Source organism: Notechis scutatus, chromosome 3 (genome assembly GCF_049901735.1).
Source record: "Notechis scutatus isolate UNSWTSFEM ecotype Mainland chromosome 3, rNotScu1.2, whole genome shotgun sequence".
NCBI lineage: Eukaryota > Metazoa > Chordata > Lepidosauria > Squamata > Elapidae > Notechis > Notechis scutatus.
In genome coordinates, this window is record NC_142011.1 from 38,179,739 (window position 1) to 38,202,968 (window position 23,230).

Here is a 23,230-nt window from a genome sequence, read left to right on the forward strand (position 1 = left end):
CATGCAACATTTCAGAACATTTACCACTTCTGTACACAATGATTCATGAACACTTCAGGAGAGAGGGAAAAATGAACTTACCAAGTTCTAGAGTTTCAGACACAAATATGGCTTTCATTTAATTGAGGTGGAATATATTAAACATGTCTTAAGATGTTTCTAAATTAATTTGAGTGACTTTTGATTCATCAAAGAGCTATTGTCCTGTATAATTTCATTGGCATTATATAAAAAGTAATATATTGCATCTTCAGTTAAATCTTCATGGCATAAATTAATCATCTAGATATTAATAATAACTGATGACATTTGGTGTAATAGTAGTTGTGAGAGGGTATTCCAATTTGTCATACTGAATTTGAGATGGTTTGACATATTTGAAATGCCTCTATGCTCGAACAGCCAATGAGGTACTTCTGGATTATTTATAGAACTAACGGATTTTAAGGTATGGGTTCAGTTTGCAGGGATTAGACAGAATTGTCTCTTCAAAGAACCAACTTCTGATCGGCAGCTTGTATTATTTTCACCGACCAAAGAAAACTTGGAACATTCTTCCTTTTGAGATGAAGATGGCTGAGAAACAGATTAGGTATGTCCCACTCTAGATTTTAAAAGATAAAGTGAACTTCAATATAAACATCAATAGATGTCAAATCAAAGATATCAAATGTTGGTTTATGGTAGCCTAAAGTCTGTGTAAAATGCGAAAGGGTGAGAAGTGATGGAAGAAAATAAGGTTTAAGTAATTGCAAGGTCGGAGATTGATATAGTTACCTTTTTTTTTTTTTTACTGGGGTGTTATCTCAAGTTTAGAGGGGAAAAGAAAAACCTATAGCAATGTATAGCAAACCCGAAGCAATGACAAGGTATTCCACAAGAATCATGAAATATAAAAGATGTTATTGCTACTTCCTATTGATTATGCTCTTAAGCGGCAAAACAAAGGACAAAGCAGCTGATTTTGTATGGATAGGAATAGGAAAGGGACAGGTTATGGGAAGAGAGAAGCAGTGAGCTGTAATTATAAATTACATACCTTTATTATACTTTTTTCTGTTTAGTTTGCCTGCTAAACTCATCAACGGAGGAGCTGCTGGGATCATAGGTGTTACTTGTGTATTTCCAATTGACTTGGTTAAAACTAGGCTACAGAATCAAAGAAGTGGACAGCAAGTCTACAAAAGCATGTAAGTGACCTTTGGAAAAGCATCTCAAGCCAATAAAACCTGTTTTGAAGATGATATTTTTTTAAAAGCCCTTTTAAATCTTGACTATTTCTAATACAAACTTCTTCAACAGCTCAGGATTTAGTTTGAGTTTTTGTAACTATAGAACTGATATTATGTTATAAATTGTTCAAATAGTAATTTTTATCATGGTGGATAAAAATTGATGCAGGGGTTGGGCAATAGCAATATATCATTATTAATAGAATGATTCTGTAATTATTATCTGTAGCTCAAAGGCTTGAGATGCTCCCATACCTGGCATTAAGTTATTCATTGTTGCTAATGCTAATTTCTACTCATATAAGTATTTTAGCTGGAAGTCATTTATGAAAATAGCAAATATATTTGTATAGAGTGCATTCACTTTTGTATTATGTTTACTATGTGGATAGACATCATTGGAAAAACTATCAGATGTTAAAACAATAGGTGGAATTATTCCAAACTGTGTACATTTAACAATTGTTTTTACTGATGTTCTGATCAGATTGGACTGGCTAATTCTATATAACTATGTATAGATATCACTGGAAAGAAAAATAGATATTAAAACAAAAGCTGAAATTATACCAAACATTGTATATAAAAACTTATGAATTGTTTTTTACTGATGTTCTGATCAGGTTGGATTGTCTAATGAAAACTTTACGTTCAGAAGGCTATTTTGGCATGTATAGAGGTAAGTAAGTTTAGTAATATTAGTATTAATTTTGATGGCTAGTTGTAGTCATTTTATTAGAATGCAGTTCTGAATAAATTTCTAATGTAGTAAGCCATGTTTCCAGGATTTCTGAGTAAAAGTGAATAACATTTTATTATTCAGGGATTAAATACATAAACAAAGAAATGCAAAAAAATAGTAGTTGCTTTCTAAAACTTTTCCAAGAGTTTTAGAGCATAGCACTGGAGTCCACTGGGGAAGGACATATGATTGCAGGGTGTCAGTTCAGATACAGCAGGATACAGCAGGAGTAAGGAATCTGAGGTCAACCAAAAGTTCCTGAACATACAGAAAGCCCACGAGCAAGGAAAAGTGGGAATTTTAATTCAGTAATATCTAAATTACTGCCCTCTAGTTGCCTATGTAACAATGACTGGCATTTTCCAAGCATTTGTCTTAGTTGGTTCCTAAGCACTCAGAATTTACACTCTTTTTTGAAAGAGTGCTGAAATGGCAAAGGCTTCTTTTTTTCTTCATCTCAAAAGAGAATAATATTTTGGGTTGGGTTGATTATGGACAGGAAGAATAGCACGGAGTTGCTTTGTGTGCATTGTAATGATGTAATAATGAAGACTGAACTTTTTTGAACTATGGTTTGTTAACGGAGTGGAGTGACTAGAGCAGGGGTGTCAAATTTGTGTCGTCATGGTGGCATTGTGTGAGATATTGGGGCTTTATTTCCCTTCGCTAAACCAGGCATGGGCGTGGCCAGCATGTGATGCATCCGGCCCATGGGCCGGGAGTCTGACCGCCCTGGACTAGACCAAGATCAAAACTCCAGAGAAGGGAGACAAAAGGAGCTTGTTTAAGGGACCTTCAGAAGAATAATAGTGTACATGCAATCTTTCATCTCAAGAGAACTCTGGTTTCCAAATCTCTCAAGATAATAATTTCCCCCGAGAAAGGTTTTGATAAAATTTAGAGTGCAACAATTGTAACAAATCAGTGCAATCTTGTGGTTTTAGGTTTTCAATTCAGCCAATTTCCCAATTGGTGTATACTATTAATTAAGCAGTTACATAATTCAGATTCTTCATCAGTGCATAATTGCATTTTTTAAAGCTTAACATTAAAAAGTGATGTTTTTTTTCCTTTTCTTTTTAAATAAAGTATATTTTTTCTTCAACTCCTGTGAAGTTAATCTAACTCTAATTTCCATCCCTCCATCTTTGGGAGATTTCCCCATCTCAGGCTTATGACCCAGTTTCTTTTAATCCTTCTGTTGCCAACACACACATAAAAATGGACATAAAAGATGATAAATGATATTGGGAGGAGAGAAAACATTTTAATGAAGCTATGTGTTTATCCCCAAGATACATCATTTTGTTTTTGGTGGGCTATTTAAGTTACTTGATTATTTGTTTTAATTAAAGTTTGTAGTAAAAGTTACAATAAACTACCAAGCCTTCCTGAAAGCAAATATGTTTCATAGAACTATATTAATGATTTTTTAAAATTCATTTCATTAAACATTTAAGCTATTGTTTAAATTATCTTATCAAATTGATTACATTCTTTAGAACATGAAGAAAAATCACTAATTTAAAATACAGTGAATTTTATTTCTAGTGAATAGTGAAGGTTCTTCTTTAATTGTTTCCGCAATCATTACCTTCCTTTTCTTAATTCTAATTCTAATTTTCTTTTCTTTATAATAATGAGAACTTAACTTTGCATCAGACTGGTGTGAAATTTTTTTATAGAATAATGTTAATCATTAACTGAAGACAATCACTTTATATCCATTAAACATAAGTATGTTTATTTATAGGTGCAGCGGTAAACCTGACCCTTGTAACACCTGAGAAGGCTATCAAACTGGCTGCTAATGACTATTTTAGACACCTCCTTGCCAAGGAAGGGTATGTTATTTCAGATACTAGAGTATCATTTGTATCTTACATCCATTAAAGTCTATGTTCATAGCTGAGTTGAGATGTTAAAACTAGTTTCAAGTTCTATATTTTTATAGTGCATGTTTAATATTTTTAACAAATACTTCCCTGGAGGGTTTTTTTAATCAAGGCATATTTTAAAAATAAATAACAATAATATGATAACTAATTTAATTATTCTATAAATGCCACCAATGGGATCAGTTGTACAATCATATTTGAAAGGGGTAAATAATAATATATTTTGAAACAAGATAATGCAAGCACAAAGTAAATGGAAGTAAAAGAGGAAAGGGAAAATATTGTACTTCCGTCCTATATATCAGGAAAGCAATTCTTTGGGATTTGTCACAGTTAATTAAAATTGTTGGAAATGCTACCATTATAGGGGCATTGTTATTCACAGACAAGTGAGAAGACATTTTCACATTTTTGATAGAAGCCCCAGTTTTATCCTCAACCATGTTCCTTTTGAGTACAGAAACATGAAAGGCTCTACACAGGGTGAAGGGAGTCACAAAATAGACAAGAAAAGTGTACAGTGAGCAAAGAAAGAAAGGGTCATCTTCTTAAAAGAAAGATAGGGTCATCTTCTTAGCAGGGACAATTAGAGAGACAAACAGAACCACACATATAAGGTGAAGTAAGTAAAGGGCTTAATTGTGAAGGTTCTTGTATTATTAATTTTTTAAATTCTTTTGTCAAAAAAAAATTGTTCCTTTGGAGAAAAGCTGTGTATCTCCATTACACAGCCCATTCCCACTGCTGGAACTCCATATTGTGATGTTCAAAGTAATATGTTTGACAAATCTTATTCTTTTTCTCTTTCAGGGTAGGTCTGTCTTTATCTAAAGAGATGCTAGCAGGTTGCGGTGCTGGAGTTTGTCAGGTCGTTATCACCACCCCTATGGAGATGCTAAAAATCCAGCTGCAGGATGCAGGGAGACTAGGTAATGTTGCCTTGGATCGCTCTCCATATATTACACTGATCTCTGATAAATAAATTAATCTTCTTACTATGTGGGATTTCACTGTAAAACTCTTCTACAGTGTATTATACCATTTTACCTTGAAAGATAGTGCAAAAAATATGCTCTGTACCCATCTCTCAAATTCAGACATTGTTTCAGCTGTATTGAAACTATAATCTGTGTCATGGTAGCTATAGTGCCACAACACAACCCAGAATGCTATAAAATAATGAACCAAGTGGCAGGATAGTATTAGGAAATATAGAAAATCTGCAGTGCTTTTTTGTATGGTTGGATACAATAGAAATATATTCAAGACACAAAAGACAAGATAAAATGAATGATAAAGAATAAATAAACTGATCACTAATGGAGAAAAAAAATTAAGTGGTTACTAAGAGTTAATACTGACTTGATGAAGTATAATCAAAACAATCACACAGATCAAAGTTTTCTTTGTCAAAAGCAAATCCTTTGTCATAATTGCAATCTAAAACCACAGAATTGCTATAATTGGAAAAGGGACTGCATACACTGACCCCATCCTGCCAGTTACATTATCTTCTTTATGTCTATTGGAGAAAGATTTGAAAAAGGGAGTATGGAATTTGAAATTATGAAGATCATATACAGATCATAATGATTTATAAACCTAAATATTTTCATCAAAGTTTTATTCCTCTGCTGTGAGTAAATTAGGAATTGTTCTAAAACATTCAGCATTCCGACTCATATAATTCAAGTAGTTAAATAGATTCTCAGGATTCTAATACTCGGATTTAAGTTCAAGTGAGATTTTTCAAAACAACAAGTCTTATGTATTTGCTATTTTCATTTCAGCAGCTCAGCAAATTGTGAGCCGAGTTTCTTGTTCCACCTCTGGATGCAATCTCATAACTGTCAACCCTATCCTGACTAGAGCATACAATGTAGGACCTGTGGTTATCCCAAGGAAGATATCTGCCACTCAAATAGCAACTGAGCTTTTACAAACCCATGGTATCAAAGGGCTCTATAAGGGTCTCGGAGCCACTTTATTGAGGTAATGATTTTATGTTTTCCTAAGCTTTTTCATTTTCAGACTAGTTTTCTGCATTGCTTGAAAAAGTTATAAATTTTGTCTTTCAGGGATGTTCCATTCTCTGTCATCTATTTCCCACTGTTTGCCCATTTGAATAGAGTAGGACAAGATTCCTTGGAGGGGAGAACAAGCTTCTTTCATTCTTTTCTTGCTGGGTGCATAGCTGGCTCAGTGGCAGCTGTATCTGTGAACCCCTGTGATGGTAAGAATGACTTGTTTATCTCTGGGCTACTTCATGAGGACATGTTAGAAAAAGTTATTGAGGATAACCTATGAAAACTAATTTATATTTTTATTTGTTAAAGGTTTCTTTTATAGAGAAGAATATTGCTTTCATAATAAAAGAATAGTTCTGTGGAATGGATACATTTTGAACTATCCCTTACTCAAGTGATTAATTGACCAACATATGTCTTTAACACTTTTTTTCCAGTAATAAAAACTCGTCTTCAGTCAATGGGCAAAGGAAGAAATGAGGAGAATTATAGTGGAATTGTAGATTGTGCAAGGTAAAGCCTACAAAACAGTTCACATATCTTGATTCTGAGGACAGTGTATTGACTTCACATATTTGTCAGACCATTTGAACTGATTTTTCAGTTGCCCTTAACTTACCCTGACACCTCTGTAGATACAAATCTTGTTGTTGCCCCAAGTGCAGTTACAACATGTAAAAGCCACTTTTATGTGATTCAGTACAGACATGGTGGTGCCACACAGCCAATTCATGTGGAATCTTACAATTCAGAACTAATTTTCCATATTAATTCTGCACAAAAGCATGAACATTTGAGTTGGCTTATAAAAATGTTGGAATCATACCACTTCTTGGTATGATACCACTCTTTTGTGAGACTTATTTTTGTACAGTGGGATACATATTGGCAAAGACTTGATAAGTGTAAATAGAGAAATCTTGTTGGTAAATATTTAAAATGTGCTGAAATACATTTAGGTAATACACTGCAGAATGTTTTAACCAATTAGGTCTTATTTATTTTATTTTTTGTCTCCACAGGAAGATTTGGATAAAAGAAGGTCCTTCAGTTTTTTTAAAGGGAGCTAGTTGCAGAGCTCTTGTCATTGCACCTCTCTTTGGTATAGCTCAAGTGGTTTATTTCATTGGGTTTGGAGAAATTCTTATAAATCTATGCCAGAATGGAAAACTGTCCCCATAGACTTTCATTCATTGAATCTCCTGAAATATAATCACAAGAACCAACTATAAAGAAACAATAGCAGCTCAGTCTATTGACAACTGTTTTTTTTCCTGTTATTAAGCATGAAAAAGACAAAGTCACTATAAAGACACTAGTCATAAAACACCATCTGAAACAGGGACATGTCTGAGTTTAGGAAACAAGAATTCTAAGAGTGGAATGAGAATAATTACTTTGGATAAGTGAAAGTCTGAAGGAGTATCTAGGGAAATGTTTTGTATATATGAATATAACAAGAAAAGAAAGAACTATCTGTGAGACCAAATATTTGCTAAAATGTTGCAAAGTGAATTAGGCATTTAGTTTTTCTTGGGGTTCTATAGATGCTATTAATCTAACCCATTTGCTGTCTTTCCAGCTGTATGTTTCCTAGTGTTTCACTCAATTGGGAACAAGGGTGTATGAATTTTTATAGATTGTGTTTTTAACTTTACTTACAGTAAAGAATTCAGTGCCTGTGGTAACTTAATACAAAATAATTTAATCCAAAATATAAAAATAGCAAAGTAGACTAATTCCTTAAATTTATTATTTAAAAAGTTATAAGCCATTAATAAAAATGGAAAATGTGCCATTTAGAATCAAGTATAATTTAAGACTTCAGGGAAGAAATGGTGAACCAAAGGCAGCTCCACTAAGAGCAAAGCCAATGATTGCTGTGGAATGAAGGGCCAGTGAGTGGACCATCTCTTCACAATTCCTTTTGACAAGGAAGACTTGAGATCATCCACAAGTGCTCCAGACAGTTGTTGCTTGTGAGGAGACAGCAAGAACATTATCAGGAGAGTTTTCAGGTCAGAGAGTCAAGGGAACACCATTTTAGCCCAAACTTCATTTGGCTCTTCTAAGAACACAGGGCTTGCATAATTTGTTTTTTAATTACTTTTGGAAATTTCTTGTTATTTGCTTTTCAGCTATTGGGTAACCCTTAATGGACTTGTTGATCAGGATGGAAAGATGAAGTTTTAAGAATTTGTTTATAGATAAAGAGATGAGATACTGGAAGAAGAGATCACTTATTTCATTTTAAGAGAAAGTAATAAGTTACAAAAATGTTTATATTTGTGATGAAGAAGTTATTTCTTTATCTTTTTTTCTATTTTTCTATTCATTTTTTAAGTTTGTATTAGTGTTTATCTTTTTAATTTTAATATTTAATAAAACTACTATAAAAAAAAAACCTAGTGTAACTTAACTGGAAGCTGAAAATATTTCCTGACCATTTATATTGTTGATTGTACAATAAACTGCTAAGCATTTTTCTTAACAGGCTTTATATTCTAGCTGTATATAGATCATCATTATATTTGTACATTATCACTGAGCTTGTCTGAGAAAGCACAAGAGTGTGGAGGTATCATTCTTTCTAAAGAACTATATGCTGATTTCAGGACATTATATGCCTCGCACATACTTTACTACAATAAAAATGTTCAAACTTTTGCAACAACAATCCATGTATATGCATTTTGTTCTTCTGAGGATTGCACTGAAGCTTTCTGCAGCATGGTAAGGATTACATTTCAAATGGAGGACTTTTTTTTAATTTAAGGATGTTAGTGTACTTTATTTCAAATTTTTGTTTAAATGTTAAGTTCTTTGTCACTGAAGATAGAGATAGTAGGAAGTTTAACTCTAGTTTTACCAGTCAGAAAGCAGAACTTAAGACTTCATTCCATGGAGTTTTTGCTCTGACTTTAGTAAAAAGAAAAAAAGGGGGGTTGTTTTTATTCTTGACTCTTTTTTTTCCTGTGAAACCTCAGAGAAATGAAAGTCACAAAAATGAGCAGTCTATTATATTTTACTGTTCTGCCTTTGAATAAATGGACAGATCAAATTCATGCTACCCACTTGTTTATTTTAGCTGTTGCTGCTCTTTAGCTGTTGCTGTGCGTGAAAGATACAGAGAACCAAGACCTCAAGAGTTATGTAGCTTCTAGAACATTGCACAATAACCAGCGCCGCTTGCCTCCTGCACACAGTCACTGTAATCAGTGTTGCATTTCCCACATTTGCAACTCACTGCCACAGGATAGGAATAATAAGAGACAGCATGGTGTTGACAGCCAGGTATCATCACGGTCCTGTACACCACTTCCTTGTATGTACACACATCCTGGAATAGGGCACTTGGCCTCCGGGGCAATAGCTTCTTAACATTACTGTCCTGTAACAAAATGCCAAAGGTTATTCTGCCTTCCTAATAGACTTTGTTTAAAACTGGCCTGAAAAAGTTGGATTCTGCTTTCCACTGTGCTATTCCTAATCACTATGTAACTGAAATTAGAAGGATCCTTTCATCATTATGGGAGTTTTTCAAACTAATAGTCAAGCAACAGCAATCTTGCTGAAATGAGAAAATAGTTAAAACTGGTCCTGTATAAAAAGATTATGAACTGTGCTTAGAATGGGCACTTTGCTTGGAAGGACAGTTGCTCAGAGGTAGCACCTACTGTGAATGCAGAAAGTCCAAGTTCATCTTTGGAGAAGATTTAGGAATTGCAGAAACTCTGGAGAATTGACTGTCAGATCAATGTGATTGAGCAAATGGGCTGAAAAATGAAGTCAAATGTTTTTTAATTAGACTTATCCCGAAAATCTAAATTTCAAGGGATTCTATCACAGAACCATCAATTAAGTTATTTAGTCATTTTTATTTAATTACTCATTGTGGCTTCCTATTTTTAAAAAAGTAAGAACAATTTAAAAATGAAGCAGTTCATAAGGGTCCAGAAGACAAGTTCTATAAACAGTAAAATATCCTACAGGGGCTTTACAGCATGGCCTGGGGAAAAAGTTACATTTGCAGTGATTTTTTAAACATAATCAAATGTTTAAACATCTTTTCTAAACATCATCAAACATCATCATACAGACCTCTGGAGGGGCATGCTGTTTCAGAGGACAAGTGCTAAGACTTTCTTCTAGATTAGGGGTGTCAAACTAGATTTCTCTGAGGGTTGTGTTTGACCTCGGGGGTTGGGTTGAGTGTGGCCAGAGTGGACATGGCCAGCTTGACGTCACTCATGTCAGTGGCGCCTCTAGTGGCACAAGCACTCTACCAGCAAAAATGGGCTTCCGAGCTCAGTTTTCAGCTGCAACAGCCTCCTGCAATTCTTTGCCAATGAAAATGGAGCTTGGGAGGCCCACATGGGCCAATCCTTCACTGATTCCAGGTTGGCCGAATGGGCCAGATCTAAGCACCCCATGGGCCAGATCTGGCATGCAGGCCTTGAGTTTGACACCCCTGTTCTAGAAAGATTACATTACTTTATTAAACAGACCTGAAGTGCATTCACTGTGCTGGACCTCACTGGACAGATAGTAACTATCAGAGGTAATCAGTTCCTCAAACATACGTTTTGGTTTGTTTTTATTGGAAGAATCTGTTTGTTCTAGTGTTTCTACAATTTGCAAACTAATGCCCTAATAAATTAGGATAAGAAGGAATGGCTTTTGATGTAATCTTATCTCCTAGAGGAACGAGGAAGGAATTTTGGAAGTATTGGAGGTCAACAATAAATTGAAAGGAGCACAGTTCTCTAATAGTAGCTTAAACATCTGGTAACATTGAAATCCTGGTATATTCTGCATATTAATCACTTTTTGACACAATTTGAGAAAATAAGAAACAATCATCCTTGAAAGGGGATGTAAAATTAAAAGAAATTTCAAATTATCTTCTCTTATTATAGAAGATAACTTATTAAAAATTATTCTTGTAAATTTCTTCCCACTATTTATCCTCTTAAAGCAAGAGTGAAAAACTGTCAGTGGCTGGAGAGGATCCAGCTTTGTGTGTCAAGTCTAGGACTCCTTTCTACATGTGAGTGCTAAGTCTTAAGACACTCAATTTAGTATGTCACCTTTTCCCCAAATTAAAAAAAATGCATAAAAAAAATCAAAGTTTGGGGTGCAATGTCATTAATGGGGGAGGCATAAAATACATGCCAGTGGGTCACACACAGCCACTGAACACACTTTTTGCATATTTGCTTCAAAGAAAAATAAGCAACTGCAGCCCGTGTCCCTTTTCTGAGGCTTATAACACAGTTGATTTTCACTTTCCCACCATTTGCAGGTGGGAAATCCATAAAACTCTGGTGCTAGCCTAAATAAATGGGGAAAAAAACAATTCTGGATTTCTAAAGTGCAGAACATGATTCCATTCATTTTCTGTTAGCATTTCATCTACTGTGGCCTCAATCAGCCCAAAACCCCAAATATCCATGCTCAGATATATACTCACGAAGGACTATAAGGAAAGACTCAGAAGTATCTTACAAGACATAATTACCCATAATTACCCAGGTCATGCAGAATCCTTCACAGATGGTGGTGTTGATAGCTAAGCAGTAGCCACATTCTCTCTTCTCCACATGGATGACATAGTCAACAGGGATACAAAGAGCCAGACTTTGCCCCAAAGTGAAGGCAAAGATTAGGGGCAGAGAGATGGAAAGGACAGGATTCATGCTAGATATAAAAATAAAACAAAACAAAATATCACTAGGATAGGTTTAACAGGAACAGAAATCAATACTCTTATCAACACCCATTATATGTTCCTGGTCTCTATTCCCCCAATTCCATATTACTAGAAATCAGGGGCAATTAATCTCATGCTAAATTGAAGGAAAGCACATTGAGATAATTCCCTGTTTCAGTACTATACAATGCATAGATGATAAATATTCCAGGTTTTTTCCCCTAGGTGGCTTTCTAGCTTCCTCTAATATGAATATCCAGGCAATCTCCACATTAGAGTTGTCTTCCTTTTTCATCTTGATTTTATCACCAGGATTCTGTACTTCTAAGGCTCAAAATAATATAACTATCTGAAATTGGATATATGCAAAATATTCAGAGACAATAATTAAGAGCATTTCCACATTCCCAGATATTTGCACACATGGATGCCCTTACACACACACACACACACACACACACACAAATCTTCTTTGACCCAAAAGCAGACCCATTTTTTTTACTTTTCCCTCCTTATTGTAATATTGTTCTGATGCTATAACATTGTTGCTTTGACACTACTGTATAATAATCAAACACGAGAACAAGTCTGCATTGTAGTTCTTGTCTTCCTCTCTAACTCCATAGAAACTTTGCTAACAAGGAAGAACTGATAGTTTATCTTCATGTAACAAAGGAACAAATATATATTTTAAAACAAAGGGAAGGGGGCAGATGTTTTGCATGGAGTGGGAAAACAATCGAAGTATGTTTTATTCAGCTTCATTCAGAAATCAAAAGGTGCCCACTGGGATATATAAGATTTTAATGGAACATGGGCTTCTAGGGTTGAGACAATTCATTGATTTTACAGGCCATTGAATCAAATGCAATATTATTTTTAAAAATGTGGAGAAAATAGCAGCTTGACAGCCCATCAAAAAATACCAGTACAGGGCAGCAACCAGCCATTGGAGGGAGTGGTAATGTCAGGCATGGCAGCCTAGTGCTAGGACAGAATGAAGTACTGGAAGCCATCAGCTCTGAAAACAGCAATTCTGAATTAGAATTGGAAAACATGGATACAGTGTGCAATGGGTTGGAAGTGGGAGCAGGATGATGTCAAATCCTATAGTCAGGAAGTGATGAGTGGCTCAGACTAACAATGGGCCAAACAAAAAGTGAAGAATCTGTCCCAACTCTTCTTCAGAACTTCCAATATTGGAAGACAGCAATATTTTCTTCTCTTATTCTTCTCTCTATTCTGTTATTCTGTCATTCTCTCTACTCTATCTAATTTTTTTAAAATATTCCTTGCAATAGTTGACTTTGTAATGTTTGATTTTATACTAAACTGATTTCTGATGAACATTTTCTAATTTGTCAACATTCTTAACATGTGACACCTGAATAATTAGTAGTCTAATTTCAGCTTCACAAGCACACCTATACCTCAAAGGTTGCCAAATGATGTCAAGCTCATGCAGTGAATTGTTTATGCAATGTGACCAATATTTATGCCAAATTCAGAATATCTAATTCCTAAATGCAGACATTCATATTCATTTATATTGAATATCATCTCATTGTTCAAAGTATTAAAATGGTTTCAGATTTTGATTATATCTTCTGTGCTGGTAATACTTTCCACACACTCTCTGCTGCAATCGAACATTATATCCAGAATTTGTAAACTAATAAAGCCTTTGACAGAGGAAAAAAGTTTGATTAATGACAGATCAAATGCTGAGGAATGACGTATATCAAAAAACACCGCAGTATAGAGCAGGGGTGTCGAACTCGCGACCCACGGGCTGGATGCATCACATACTGGCCCCGCCTGCACCTGGTTTAGTGAAGGGGGGGAAAGTCCTGATACATCACATGACACCACCATGACACAAGTTTGACACACCTGGTATAGAAAATACTTCTGGTTAAAAATCCTTCTAAGGGATAATCATGTTATTTTACAGCCAAAATACACCTATCTTTTGGTACCTCAAAAACAAAGCAGTATGTATTATAAGTTTGTATTGTTGAACATTACATATTTCTGTCTACAAATATACAGTAATTTTTCCAGATTCACACATACAGAGGGACATAAAGCCAGTGATACATACCTATCAACTCTGCTGGGCTGTCCAATCTCAGAACACCTCAGAAAAGGAGAATCACTCTCTTGGCTGCACAGTCTTTTCTTCATGCAGTCACCCTATGTGTCTTTGAGTTTGCTTCTGAGAAAATGCGCAGTTCAGGCACTGGGTCCATTTTATATTCTCCAGGTTAATTCCTGGCAATCTATTGTTTATATAATTGCATTAATTGCTCCTTCTAATCTCAGTAATATCTACTGCAGGATTCATTCCAAGGTAATGGAATTGGAAGAAGATGAGTTAAACTACCTCTGCCTGGCAACTGAACTGTAATTAATATTAATTATTTATTCTCCATAAAAACAGAAATACATATTTCTGCATCTATATACATGCTAGTATTGGGACTGAAGTCTTTTGCCATGCTCAACTTTCATGCAAAGACTTTATTGTACTCGCACTGATGTTACCTAGTTTGAGTAATGAAATGTCTGCAAAAAAAACCAAGCAAGCTGAGGGAGCACCAAGGACCACTCATGTCAATCCTGAACTACAAATAGTCTTTTATTAGAACTTCATTGTACAGCTGAACTTACACAACTTGGCTGATCAACTGCAGAACTCTGCCAGGTCAAAAGCCACTCTGGAATTCTGGGATTTAACATCGGTTGAGTTTGGCAGCTAAGATGATTTATTCTTGATTCAGCTGCGGTGCAAGCCAAATTGCAAAAGGTCATCTGTATTTTTACACGGGTGACGTTCTGAAAGTTGGGGAAGTATATTTCTTATTTTTGCTCACCCATCCATCTGGCAGGTCTTTTAATGCTGGCTTTCTTCAGCAGAGGTAAAAAACCCCAGATGGACACAGTCCAGAAGACCAAGCAGGCTAGCAAACTGCTGGATCTTTATGTATTTATTTTCCTTTTGTGTGGAATCAATGAGATTTGGGTTTCTCAAGTATTAAAAGGCTCTACAATAAGTCCCAGTTCATGAAGTCTTATCAGCTTGGACAGGACATACTGTAAAACAAATAGCACTGCTTCTAGGTTTCTATTGGTCAAGTGAAGGGACAGTTTGATTGACATACTGTTCTCAGTATTCCTTGGTTAATATAAGGGAAGTATGTCTTTTCAGACTGCTTAAGGAAAAATGAAAATATTGCCCCTTAGAAGTGCCCATAAACTCTTGTACAGACATATAATGAAGTTAGTTTCAGTGACGGATGTATATGGAATAATGAAATCAAAATTCTGATACATAATGAACACAACTAAAAATTCCACAATTTTCTGCACTTTATTTTATTTAGCAAGATAGTAAGTTCATCTGATCACAGGGAATTGGAGTTATTCTTCAGGCCATAACTCTTAGACCTTTTAATAATAGATTTTTTGAGAAAATTTGTCTACATGAGAAAACTAGATTGAATGCCTGAGTTTATTTCCTATCCTTCCTTGTTACATGCTGTGAAGAATGTGACTACTACAATTATATAAACTCAGAAATGTAATACAAAGGAAACTGAGAGTAGGAGGAGGGAGGGAGGGAGGGAGATTCTTAGAAAATATTGGTCAACCCTTCTATTTAGTTCAATAGAACACTCATTAAAAGTATATGTAATAATTGAGGGACAGCAAATATAATTATAAAATCATCCTCCTGCCTTACTTTGCAGCATATAGGATATTATTAGGCTGATTCCTAGACATGTGTGTGGCATCTAGGAATACTAAGTAGTTTAATAATGGAGGTAATAATTTTTAATCTTATTTTTTAAAGTGTATTTTCTTATTTATTTCCATTATCATTTATTCCGAGATAATTTGCAAAATTAAGTTATACTAAAAGAAGTCAGGTATACTTCCGCTTTGAGTATCCAAAGCTCTTGTAAAAATATTTGAATTTTATAAAATTAAATATTCATAATAATCAGAAACAACTATTATTTTTATGTGGCATTTCATACCACATCAGTTGAAAATTTCTAGTTTTCAGCTCTAAATAATATTATTTTCTATCAGATTAACCCTCAGGGTTAGCAAAAAGAAGATTTCAACATATAGCAACATTATCCATGGCTATGACATGCTGTATTTCTGTATATGTAATTTTGGTTTGCTCCAAATATTTTCAGAATTATCTTTCTAGAAGTTTTGTCCAGGACCTGCATCAATGTGATCAATCAGTTTTATATTTAATCTTGCTATGACTGGATTCATACATTGCACTAAATTATAATAGTGTTTATTTGGTTTTGACTTAGAGTATTGGATGGGCCTAGGCATTATGGTGCATAAAACAGGTCCTATAGATGTAGCCCATTTCAGTTTAATCAATAAACCATATCATAATATGACAAATCTAATTCAAATCAATTTAATGCTGACTATCTATTAAATTAATGACTTCTCCTAGACTCACTAAAATCTGAAAGTGCCAACCAATGACATCTGGTCCTTGCCATTTAAGTATGAATCATTCATTTCTAACCTTTCTTTTAACCAAAACAACCTACTCACTGACATCAGTCATTTACACTTTCATGAAATGGAAGTTACCATTTCTACATTGCTATCAAATGAGTAATCCCATCCAATTGAAATAAGAAGCACTAGATGTGCTCCAGTGATAAATAATGCTACAGAAAATGCAAAAGATTAATATTAAAAAATCAGGCAATTTAAAGGTCACAAATGATGCATAAATGTAAGATTACTGAAAAAATAAGCAGTTTTGCATTTGCTTCCTATAAAATAGATTTGAGTAGGAAGTGGGAAACATATCTATTGGATCATGTGTTAAGTGGAGGTAAATCCAGTAAGTTGACAGGAAGCAGAATCTTACCTAGAATGTCTTAAAAGCAGTTTAGAAAAACCAGCTGTCAAAGGACTCTGGGTTTATCTACCATTAGAATTGACATAGGAATACAAATTGTTACACTTGTTGCTTGTTCTGCAGAAGTAAATTTTCAGATGTAGGTGTTTTTAAACACCTACAGTTAACTGAAATTTTCCAAGATTAACTGCAAAATTACATACTTATTTAATATGGAAGTTGTATTGCATAAAATTTAGATTTTCAAATTTTTATCAATAATGTTGAGTATTATCATAAATTATCTTTCAAGGACATTTCCTTTACCTGTAATTCTTCCAGGCACATATATAAATTCTGCCTTTGTCCAGTTCCATTGGAAATTTTCTAAACTGAAACTATAAATGGTATAGGGTTTCCTGAGCAGTGGGACAGCAGGTTTCCTGATCAGGGTGTTAGACTAGAAGACCTCCAAGGTCCCTTCCAACTCTGTGATTGTTAGAAGTTGGGAAGAATCATACCTTCCATGTGGCTTGGGTTCCTACTTCCTACTCATTTTTGATTCTGACCATCACAGGGAGTTGTTAAGGATGAAGAAACTAAATTTTGTTTGTAAACTTTATGTCAAAAAGACAAAAATATTAGGAAGGCACTCGACGAAGAACAACAGAGACCTGGAAAAAGGCACTATTTCAATAAATTCAAGATGAAAATGGACTTTGAAAAAAAGAAAAATCTTTCAAAGGAATCAGGATGTTCTAATCTCAAATTGGTATGCTAAAGGACACCAACGGACAGATTGTAATTTATTCAAAGATTAAAGAAAAATTGAAAGGGTATACTGAAATATAGATGTCAACCTCCAAGGTATCTGAGAAGATATTCCCTACCTACAAACTCAAGTTATAGAAAAGGAAGTTAGATCAGCACTCTGGTCAGTACCAACTTGTAAGACACAGAAACTGATCAAAATATGCATTTTAAACAATATGTATATGTATATGTAAACTAACTTTAATGTTAAGGGTGAAAGAAAATTCAACATTCAAAGATTGTGGCAATTTGTTGAGTTTTAAAATTAAGCAGCACTGATCTGTCTATTACTTCATTGAACTATTAAATGTATTTTAAATCAAATATTTTTTTGGCTAAAGAAAGATTTTATCGGTATTTTAATGTATTGATTTTTTTCTTTTTTGAAAAATACTGTTATTAAAGATTTTAATAGTAAAAAATAAAACAAACTGAAATCAAAGAGAGGCAAAATAGAGATCAAAAGGAAAAAAAGGAAAAAGTTAAAGAAGTTACTTTCATACAAGTACAAGCAACTTACTATTTCTCCCCCCTTGATATTACATTATAGAAATCACCTCTTCCTGTGTCTCAAATTTTATCCATTCACAAATCCAAATATCATTAAAATTTCTGTCCAGTATTAGCAGAAAGTCCAGAAAGGATTCCCAGAATGTAGTCTTCATTTTAACCCCAATTAAACAGTTCAAATTTATATTCCTTTCCTTTGCTCCTAACGTTCTTCATCTTCGCTTCATTAAGATGGTCCTTTAAGATTTCATACTAATCTCATGTACAAGACACATTTATATTTTCACTTTAAAACACATTGGAGTTCTGGCTACCTGACTTTGGAAAACTCCAGGATGAATTTAAGTGTTGTACTGGGAGAAGTGGAAAACATGGGCAACAGTTGGATTCAAATAAAAGTTTCTTTTTACAATAACATTTTTGTTGTTTTGATCACACTTGACTTTTTGAAATTAGCATGAATATTGACTATTCACAATAGATATTCTGGATTTAAAATGCTTTACTGAATAAAGACTGTAATTGTTGCTTATTTGTAGCTATACTATTTTTCCAGTGGGATAGTTTGTTTAAATCTTTAACCGTGAACATTAATGCTGCTTCAGAAGACACATTTGTAGTATCAGAATGCTTTCAATTGTCCAAAAATGATGAGACAGGCCCCAAAATTATGTGTTGACAATGAAAATGCATCACTAATAAAGGAGAATATTTGTAGCTCAGGATTGACATGAGGGGTCCTTGGTGCTCTCTGAGCTGGTTTGTTTTCTTGCATATGTTTCATTACCCAAACTAGGTAACATCATCAGTGCTACTCTGCATCAAGATGCATCAAGAATTTCCTGGAAAAAAAAACACTTGAATCTGAATCCCAATTTATGAAACATCACTAGGAAGGCTATAAAGGATTTTGTTTTTAAATGTGGCTAAAAAGACATTTAAATCCTTGTGCTAACTAGGAATACGACTTAACTCGGTGTCAGAAAATAAAATAATTTTATTACCACAATGCATTTCCAATAACAATTAATATTTTGCTTCCCACTTTGAAAAAAACTTAAAAACTTATCAATTTGAGATTGTGTTATGGTGGTACTTTGGTAAATAACGTAAACATTTAATTATTTAAACTATATGTTCAATCATATTAATAATGGTAACATTCATATTTGCTTACATTAATTTTCACCTGAAGAATATATGGGAAGGCTAACAAAGGGTTAAGGGAAGAAATCTTGCTTTGCCTTTCTACTGAAGTATAGATTACTTCTGCTTACTAATTATTGTTCTTACACACAGGTCAAATTCTTAAGAGAAGAATGTATATACTTCCCACATACAACTGTAGCTACAAGAAAAGGGTTTCTCTATAAGATAAGCTTTTAAAAGATGTGTTCAACATATAAAGCATTTTCAAAAGAATTTGGATACATTACTGTAAAAATTAATATTATTGAAACAAAATATAGAAAGTAGACATGTGTGAAGTAGAGCTGCTTTGCAGAGCTATATTGACTCTGATCACCAGAGTATTTCATTCCAATGCAATGAGATGGACTTCATTGTAAATATCATTAGAAATGTGTTGCAAAGCAATACAGACACAGCAGTGGCCTCTTCAACATGGCTAACCATGCTGCATCTAGTATTGGGATTAGGTATTGGAATCCACTTTGCAAAACAGTTTCAAAGGGCATGTCAATCTATATGTCCACTGAGGCTTCACACAATATTAATAGAAAAGTAACTTTGAATATAAATATATTATCTAACTGAACAATTAATTCTTCTAAAAGGAAAAAAAAGATTTGGTTTAAATAAAGAGCTTTCCAGCTTCTTTCATTTTTCTTCTTCTGTCGATTTTGGAGATTGTAGTCCATCCTGCCTCTTGCATCTTTCTTACAGTGGCAAGTTTCATCGAAGATCCTGGAGTTTTCAGAATAGATGGAGCTTGAATCTATAGATAAAATATTTGACTTAGTTTTTGGTAAATAGTCATTTTGAGGTCAAATTTGGCTTCCAGGAAATTACTAAAATACCTGCTTTGGTGTCCTGAAGCATAGATGAGAAGATTCTGAATAGTCTTTATTCAGCTTTTTAAACATTTCTTGTTCTGTTACAATACTCTTGGAGAAAAATAATTGTTAAAAGTAAATATTTGCATCTCCTGAATTTCTTCTTTCATGTTTCATTATATTACATCCTGCAAAAACTACCGTAAATTATATCTAATTTAGGGTGTTGTATTAGACAATAAAATGTACTATTCTTTCTCTCTCTCCCTCTCAGTTCACAAAGAATGTGATCTAAATTTATAATAGATCTATTCTTTGACATCTCCTCCACAGTAATCTCCATTGCCTGTGTTGCTTCTGTAGCATTATAGAAGGAGGCTGTATTAGTCTATGGTGGGGGCGAAAGAGACTCCTGGTTTTTTTGCTTTCACACTATTAATGTAGGACTTCTATATATAGGAAATAAAAATGTGGGCATGAAATACATATTACAATGAATAAGTCCTTCAAATCTCTAATTAAAAGTAACCTAATCATATGCCAATATTCTTGGAATATATAATTCAGGAAGTTGGTGAACATAGCAGTATAATGCAGTTCTCTAAACAATATTTCATTCTGTGGAATCAGTTAATAAAGTCTCAGCAGACTAATTAGGCAGCATGGCATTTATAAACGAGAAAAGTAAAGAAGTTCCATTAAAATCAAGAACAAATAGGTTTTAGAAACTTCTGGAAGAAAACATTGAATGCTTACAAAAAGTCTGGGAAGAATTCCAGATAAATTAATTGAGAAATTTAGTAGTATCAAATATCAAATCATTCAGGAATTCTATAGCACTGAAGAACAAAAAATATGCCCAGTTGACCATCCTTTCATTACATAAACACAGATTTCATTTCAGTTAATTCAATGATTGTGAATGATCATCCTTAGATATTGGAAAAATAATTTCCAAGTGAAGAATCCAACACATCCTACAAAAAAACATAGCTATGTACAGAATTTTAGGAGGCATATTTGCTTCCTACAATCACAGCAAAGCTGTTCCTGAGCTTCTGATCTTGGATTGACATTAATGGAAGATAGTTTATCTGAATACTTTCTGGATAACCAAATATAAAACTTTCAAAAAGATATAAAAATATAAATAAAAAATTGTATGGGGAAGATACATATGAACCATATTGTCCTGCTAAGTCTAGCCTGTCCTACTTGGGACAGCAGAGAAGTCCTACTGCAGATTCCTTTTTTCAAAGAACTCTTGACTTCTACCAGAAGAAGAGCCTTCTCTGCCACTGTACCCATCCTTTGGAACATCCTGCTCTCCAGGGTAAGATCTGCCCCCAACCTTCTATCCTCCCATAAGAGCCTAAAGACCTGGCTCTGCAAGATTGCTAGGGACCCAAAGGAGAAGTTCAACTCTGGAGGTGGCTGCTACATTGATAGCAGATGCCACCTCCCCTCCCATTCTCTGCTCTCAACTTGCACATCCTTTTTTACTAATCATATTGATGTTTTCTTTGTTTTTTTCCCTTGGTTATTTTATTGTTCTATTTTACTTTTGCTTTGTTTAAACTTTTGATTTTATTTTTATAGTTGTGAGCCACCTAGAGTAGCTCCATGTCAAGATAGATGGCAAATAAATTTGTGTGTATATGTGTGTGTGTGTATGTGTGTGTGTGTGTGCACGCGCTAACCATTTATTTTATAAATTTGGAACATTATTTCCAAATTTTGGGATTTTTTATGAGTTACTCTCTCCACCAAGACCTGCTGGAGGGATTCCAAAGATACATGTATTTGGTTAGCCAACTATAGAGAAAAGAACACTGAACTGCATAGACAATAATGATGGTAGACATAGACAATAATGATGGTTATACTGTACTATCATGTCTAAAAGTAATCAGGTGTTTAGTATTAAGTCAGGTTTAATTTATAAAATATCAAACATTATTTCATATAGCTTATACCATTTTTATTCCTCATCAGTTTCTGGAGTTTTGTAAACTGCAACATAAAAGGAAGCAACTTTACATATAACTGAGGCCCTATAATTCGTTATAATAGCATTTATGCTCTAGTAATCTTGACAATATCAGGAAAATCAAACTAATACACAAATTTTTATATAGCAGGCAGTTAAGAAAGGGAATGCTCAACATTCCCAATTCGCTTATTTTACAAAGGCTTCACTATTTCCCATATAGGATTTTTCTGTATCTCTTCTTTGCAACTGTGGAAGGAAAATATTTTAAACACAGCAATGTAAAAGTTTTCTGTACTTTGGAACTTCTAACTGCTGGAGTAAACTGCTGTAAATATTTAAAAATTCCAATTTTCAGGGAAAATTAGGCATACTAGGTGCAACACATTGCTGCCTAGTGTTCAGAATCACAACACTATTGTATAAACTTTTCCCTAAGAAAGGGAATAGGTTAGCAGGAGAAAACCTAAAAGTGTTAATTTCAACATTAATGTTATATTCCATGTAAATTAGAAATCACCATCAAGAATGAAATGGGTTAGCTACATAGGAAAATAGGATGACTTTAATTAGTATTTTTGAGGTCACAGATTCAAGTTTGAACTTAAAATAACCATATTCTTCCCTGTGTTTTCATCATCAAGACATAAAACTGTTTTAGGAACATATCTTCACATCTGAATCTCTGAGCTTAAAAATTCAGCAATTAGGGACCTAAATATCTGTGCTTTTCTTGAAATGTGTTAAAGGCAGCTGGGATATAGTTATTACATTTGGATCTCAAGAATTGAAGATTGATAGTTGCAGTTCTCTACGCATGTTGGAAAGAATATATTGCATGTGTTTTCTTACTATCATGAATGAATGAAATGAATGAAATGCCATATGTAGATGCCCATCTATTCACCAGATTTTCTGGCAAAAATGTAATTTTAATAATTTGTTATTAATATCCAATTTCTTTTTACAGAACCATGCATGAAAGCACTTTAAGAGTTCTTCTATCAGTAGGTGTTCCGAAATAAATGGCTACATCATCCATGTATAATATGGTATTTAATTATCTTCTACTTAAGCGACACTTTTCCCAACAGATTTTCAACCATAGCCTTCAAAATTTCTTTGATATGCAACAGTTAGATCTTTAAGAAGTAACTCAGGGGGACTTCTGGTTGCAAGGCTTCGGCGGCGGCAGGAATCCGCGATTCTGCGGGTCCCTGCTGCGCTCACTGCTGAAGTACCCCCGATCCAATTGGATTTGGGGGTTGTCGCTACCCCGGAGAGGTAGCGGAAGATAGAGGAGACCCGGGCAGGGGTCTGGGGACATCGCAACCCCTTTCCCCAGCCAGCTAGACTCCTTTTTCCTGAGGCGGTGGAGCGGCTGTCAGTAATGGCAGCC

At 34.3% G+C, this 23,230-nt stretch overlaps 3 protein-coding genes across 3 annotated transcripts in view; 1 reads left to right on the top strand and 2 right to left on the bottom strand.

The window, feature by feature from the left end:
* Positions 1 to 263: 263 nt before the first annotated feature.
* Positions 264 to 8,576, top strand: LOC113416971 (mitochondrial glutamate carrier 1-like). Its single transcript, XM_026675116.2, has 9 exons — positions 264 to 592; positions 1,065 to 1,190; positions 1,856 to 1,911; positions 3,728 to 3,818; positions 4,683 to 4,801; positions 5,663 to 5,864; positions 5,951 to 6,105; positions 6,337 to 6,412; positions 6,922 to 8,576. Exons 1-9 carry the CDS (start codon positions 567 to 569, stop codon positions 7,079 to 7,081), a joined length of 1,011 nt encoding a protein of 336 aa, XP_026530901.2. The 5' UTR covers positions 264 to 566; the 3' UTR covers positions 7,082 to 8,576.
* A 385-nt stretch (positions 8,577 to 8,961) lies between these two features.
* On the bottom strand, positions 8,962 to 15,270 carry TSHB (thyroid stimulating hormone subunit beta). Its single transcript, XM_026675117.2, has 3 exons — positions 13,717 to 15,270; positions 11,431 to 11,599; positions 8,962 to 9,290 (listed from the first exon to the last, which is right to left on the bottom strand). The coding sequence occupies exons 1-3, from the start codon at positions 13,797 to 13,799 to the stop codon at positions 9,060 to 9,062; spliced, it is 483 nt and encodes a 160-aa protein (XP_026530902.2). The 5' UTR covers positions 13,800 to 15,270; the 3' UTR covers positions 8,962 to 9,059.
* A 3,537-nt stretch (positions 15,271 to 18,807) lies between these two features.
* SYCP1 (synaptonemal complex protein 1) overlaps positions 18,808 to 23,230 on the bottom strand; it is a 69,306-nt gene continuing 64,883 nt past the window's right edge. The window contains exons 33-34 of the mRNA XM_087959541.1: positions 19,866 to 19,952; positions 18,808 to 19,783 (exon numbers count right to left, since the gene is read on the bottom strand). Of these exons, the coding sequence (XP_087815667.1) occupies positions 19,640 to 19,783; positions 19,866 to 19,952 (231 nt within the window). The 3' untranslated portion in view covers positions 18,808 to 19,639. The remainder of the gene's footprint in view (positions 19,784 to 19,865; positions 19,953 to 23,230) is intronic.

Coding starts and splice junctions, on each gene's coding strand:
- LOC113416971 (XM_026675116.2), top strand. CDS start 567: ATGAAGATGGCTGAGAAACAGATTAG. Junction 5,865..5,950: donor CTCGGAGCCACTTTATTGAG/GTAATGATTTTA, acceptor TTTGTCTTTCAG/GGATGTTCCATTCTCTGTCA. Junction 6,106..6,336: donor ATCTGTGAACCCCTGTGATG/GTAAGAATGACT, acceptor CTTTTTTTCCAG/TAATAAAAACTCGTCTTCAG.
- TSHB (XM_026675117.2), bottom strand. CDS start 13,799: ATGAAGAAAAGACTGTGCAGCCAAGAGAGTGATTCTCCTTTTCTGAGG. Junction 11,600..13,716: donor CAGCCCAGCAGAGTTGATAG/GTATGTATCACT, acceptor TTTTATATCTAG/CATGAATCCTGTCCTTTCCA. Junction 9,291..11,430: donor AAGGATTCTGCATGACCTGG/GTAATTATGGGT, acceptor ATTTTGTTACAG/GACAGTAATGTTAAGAAGCT.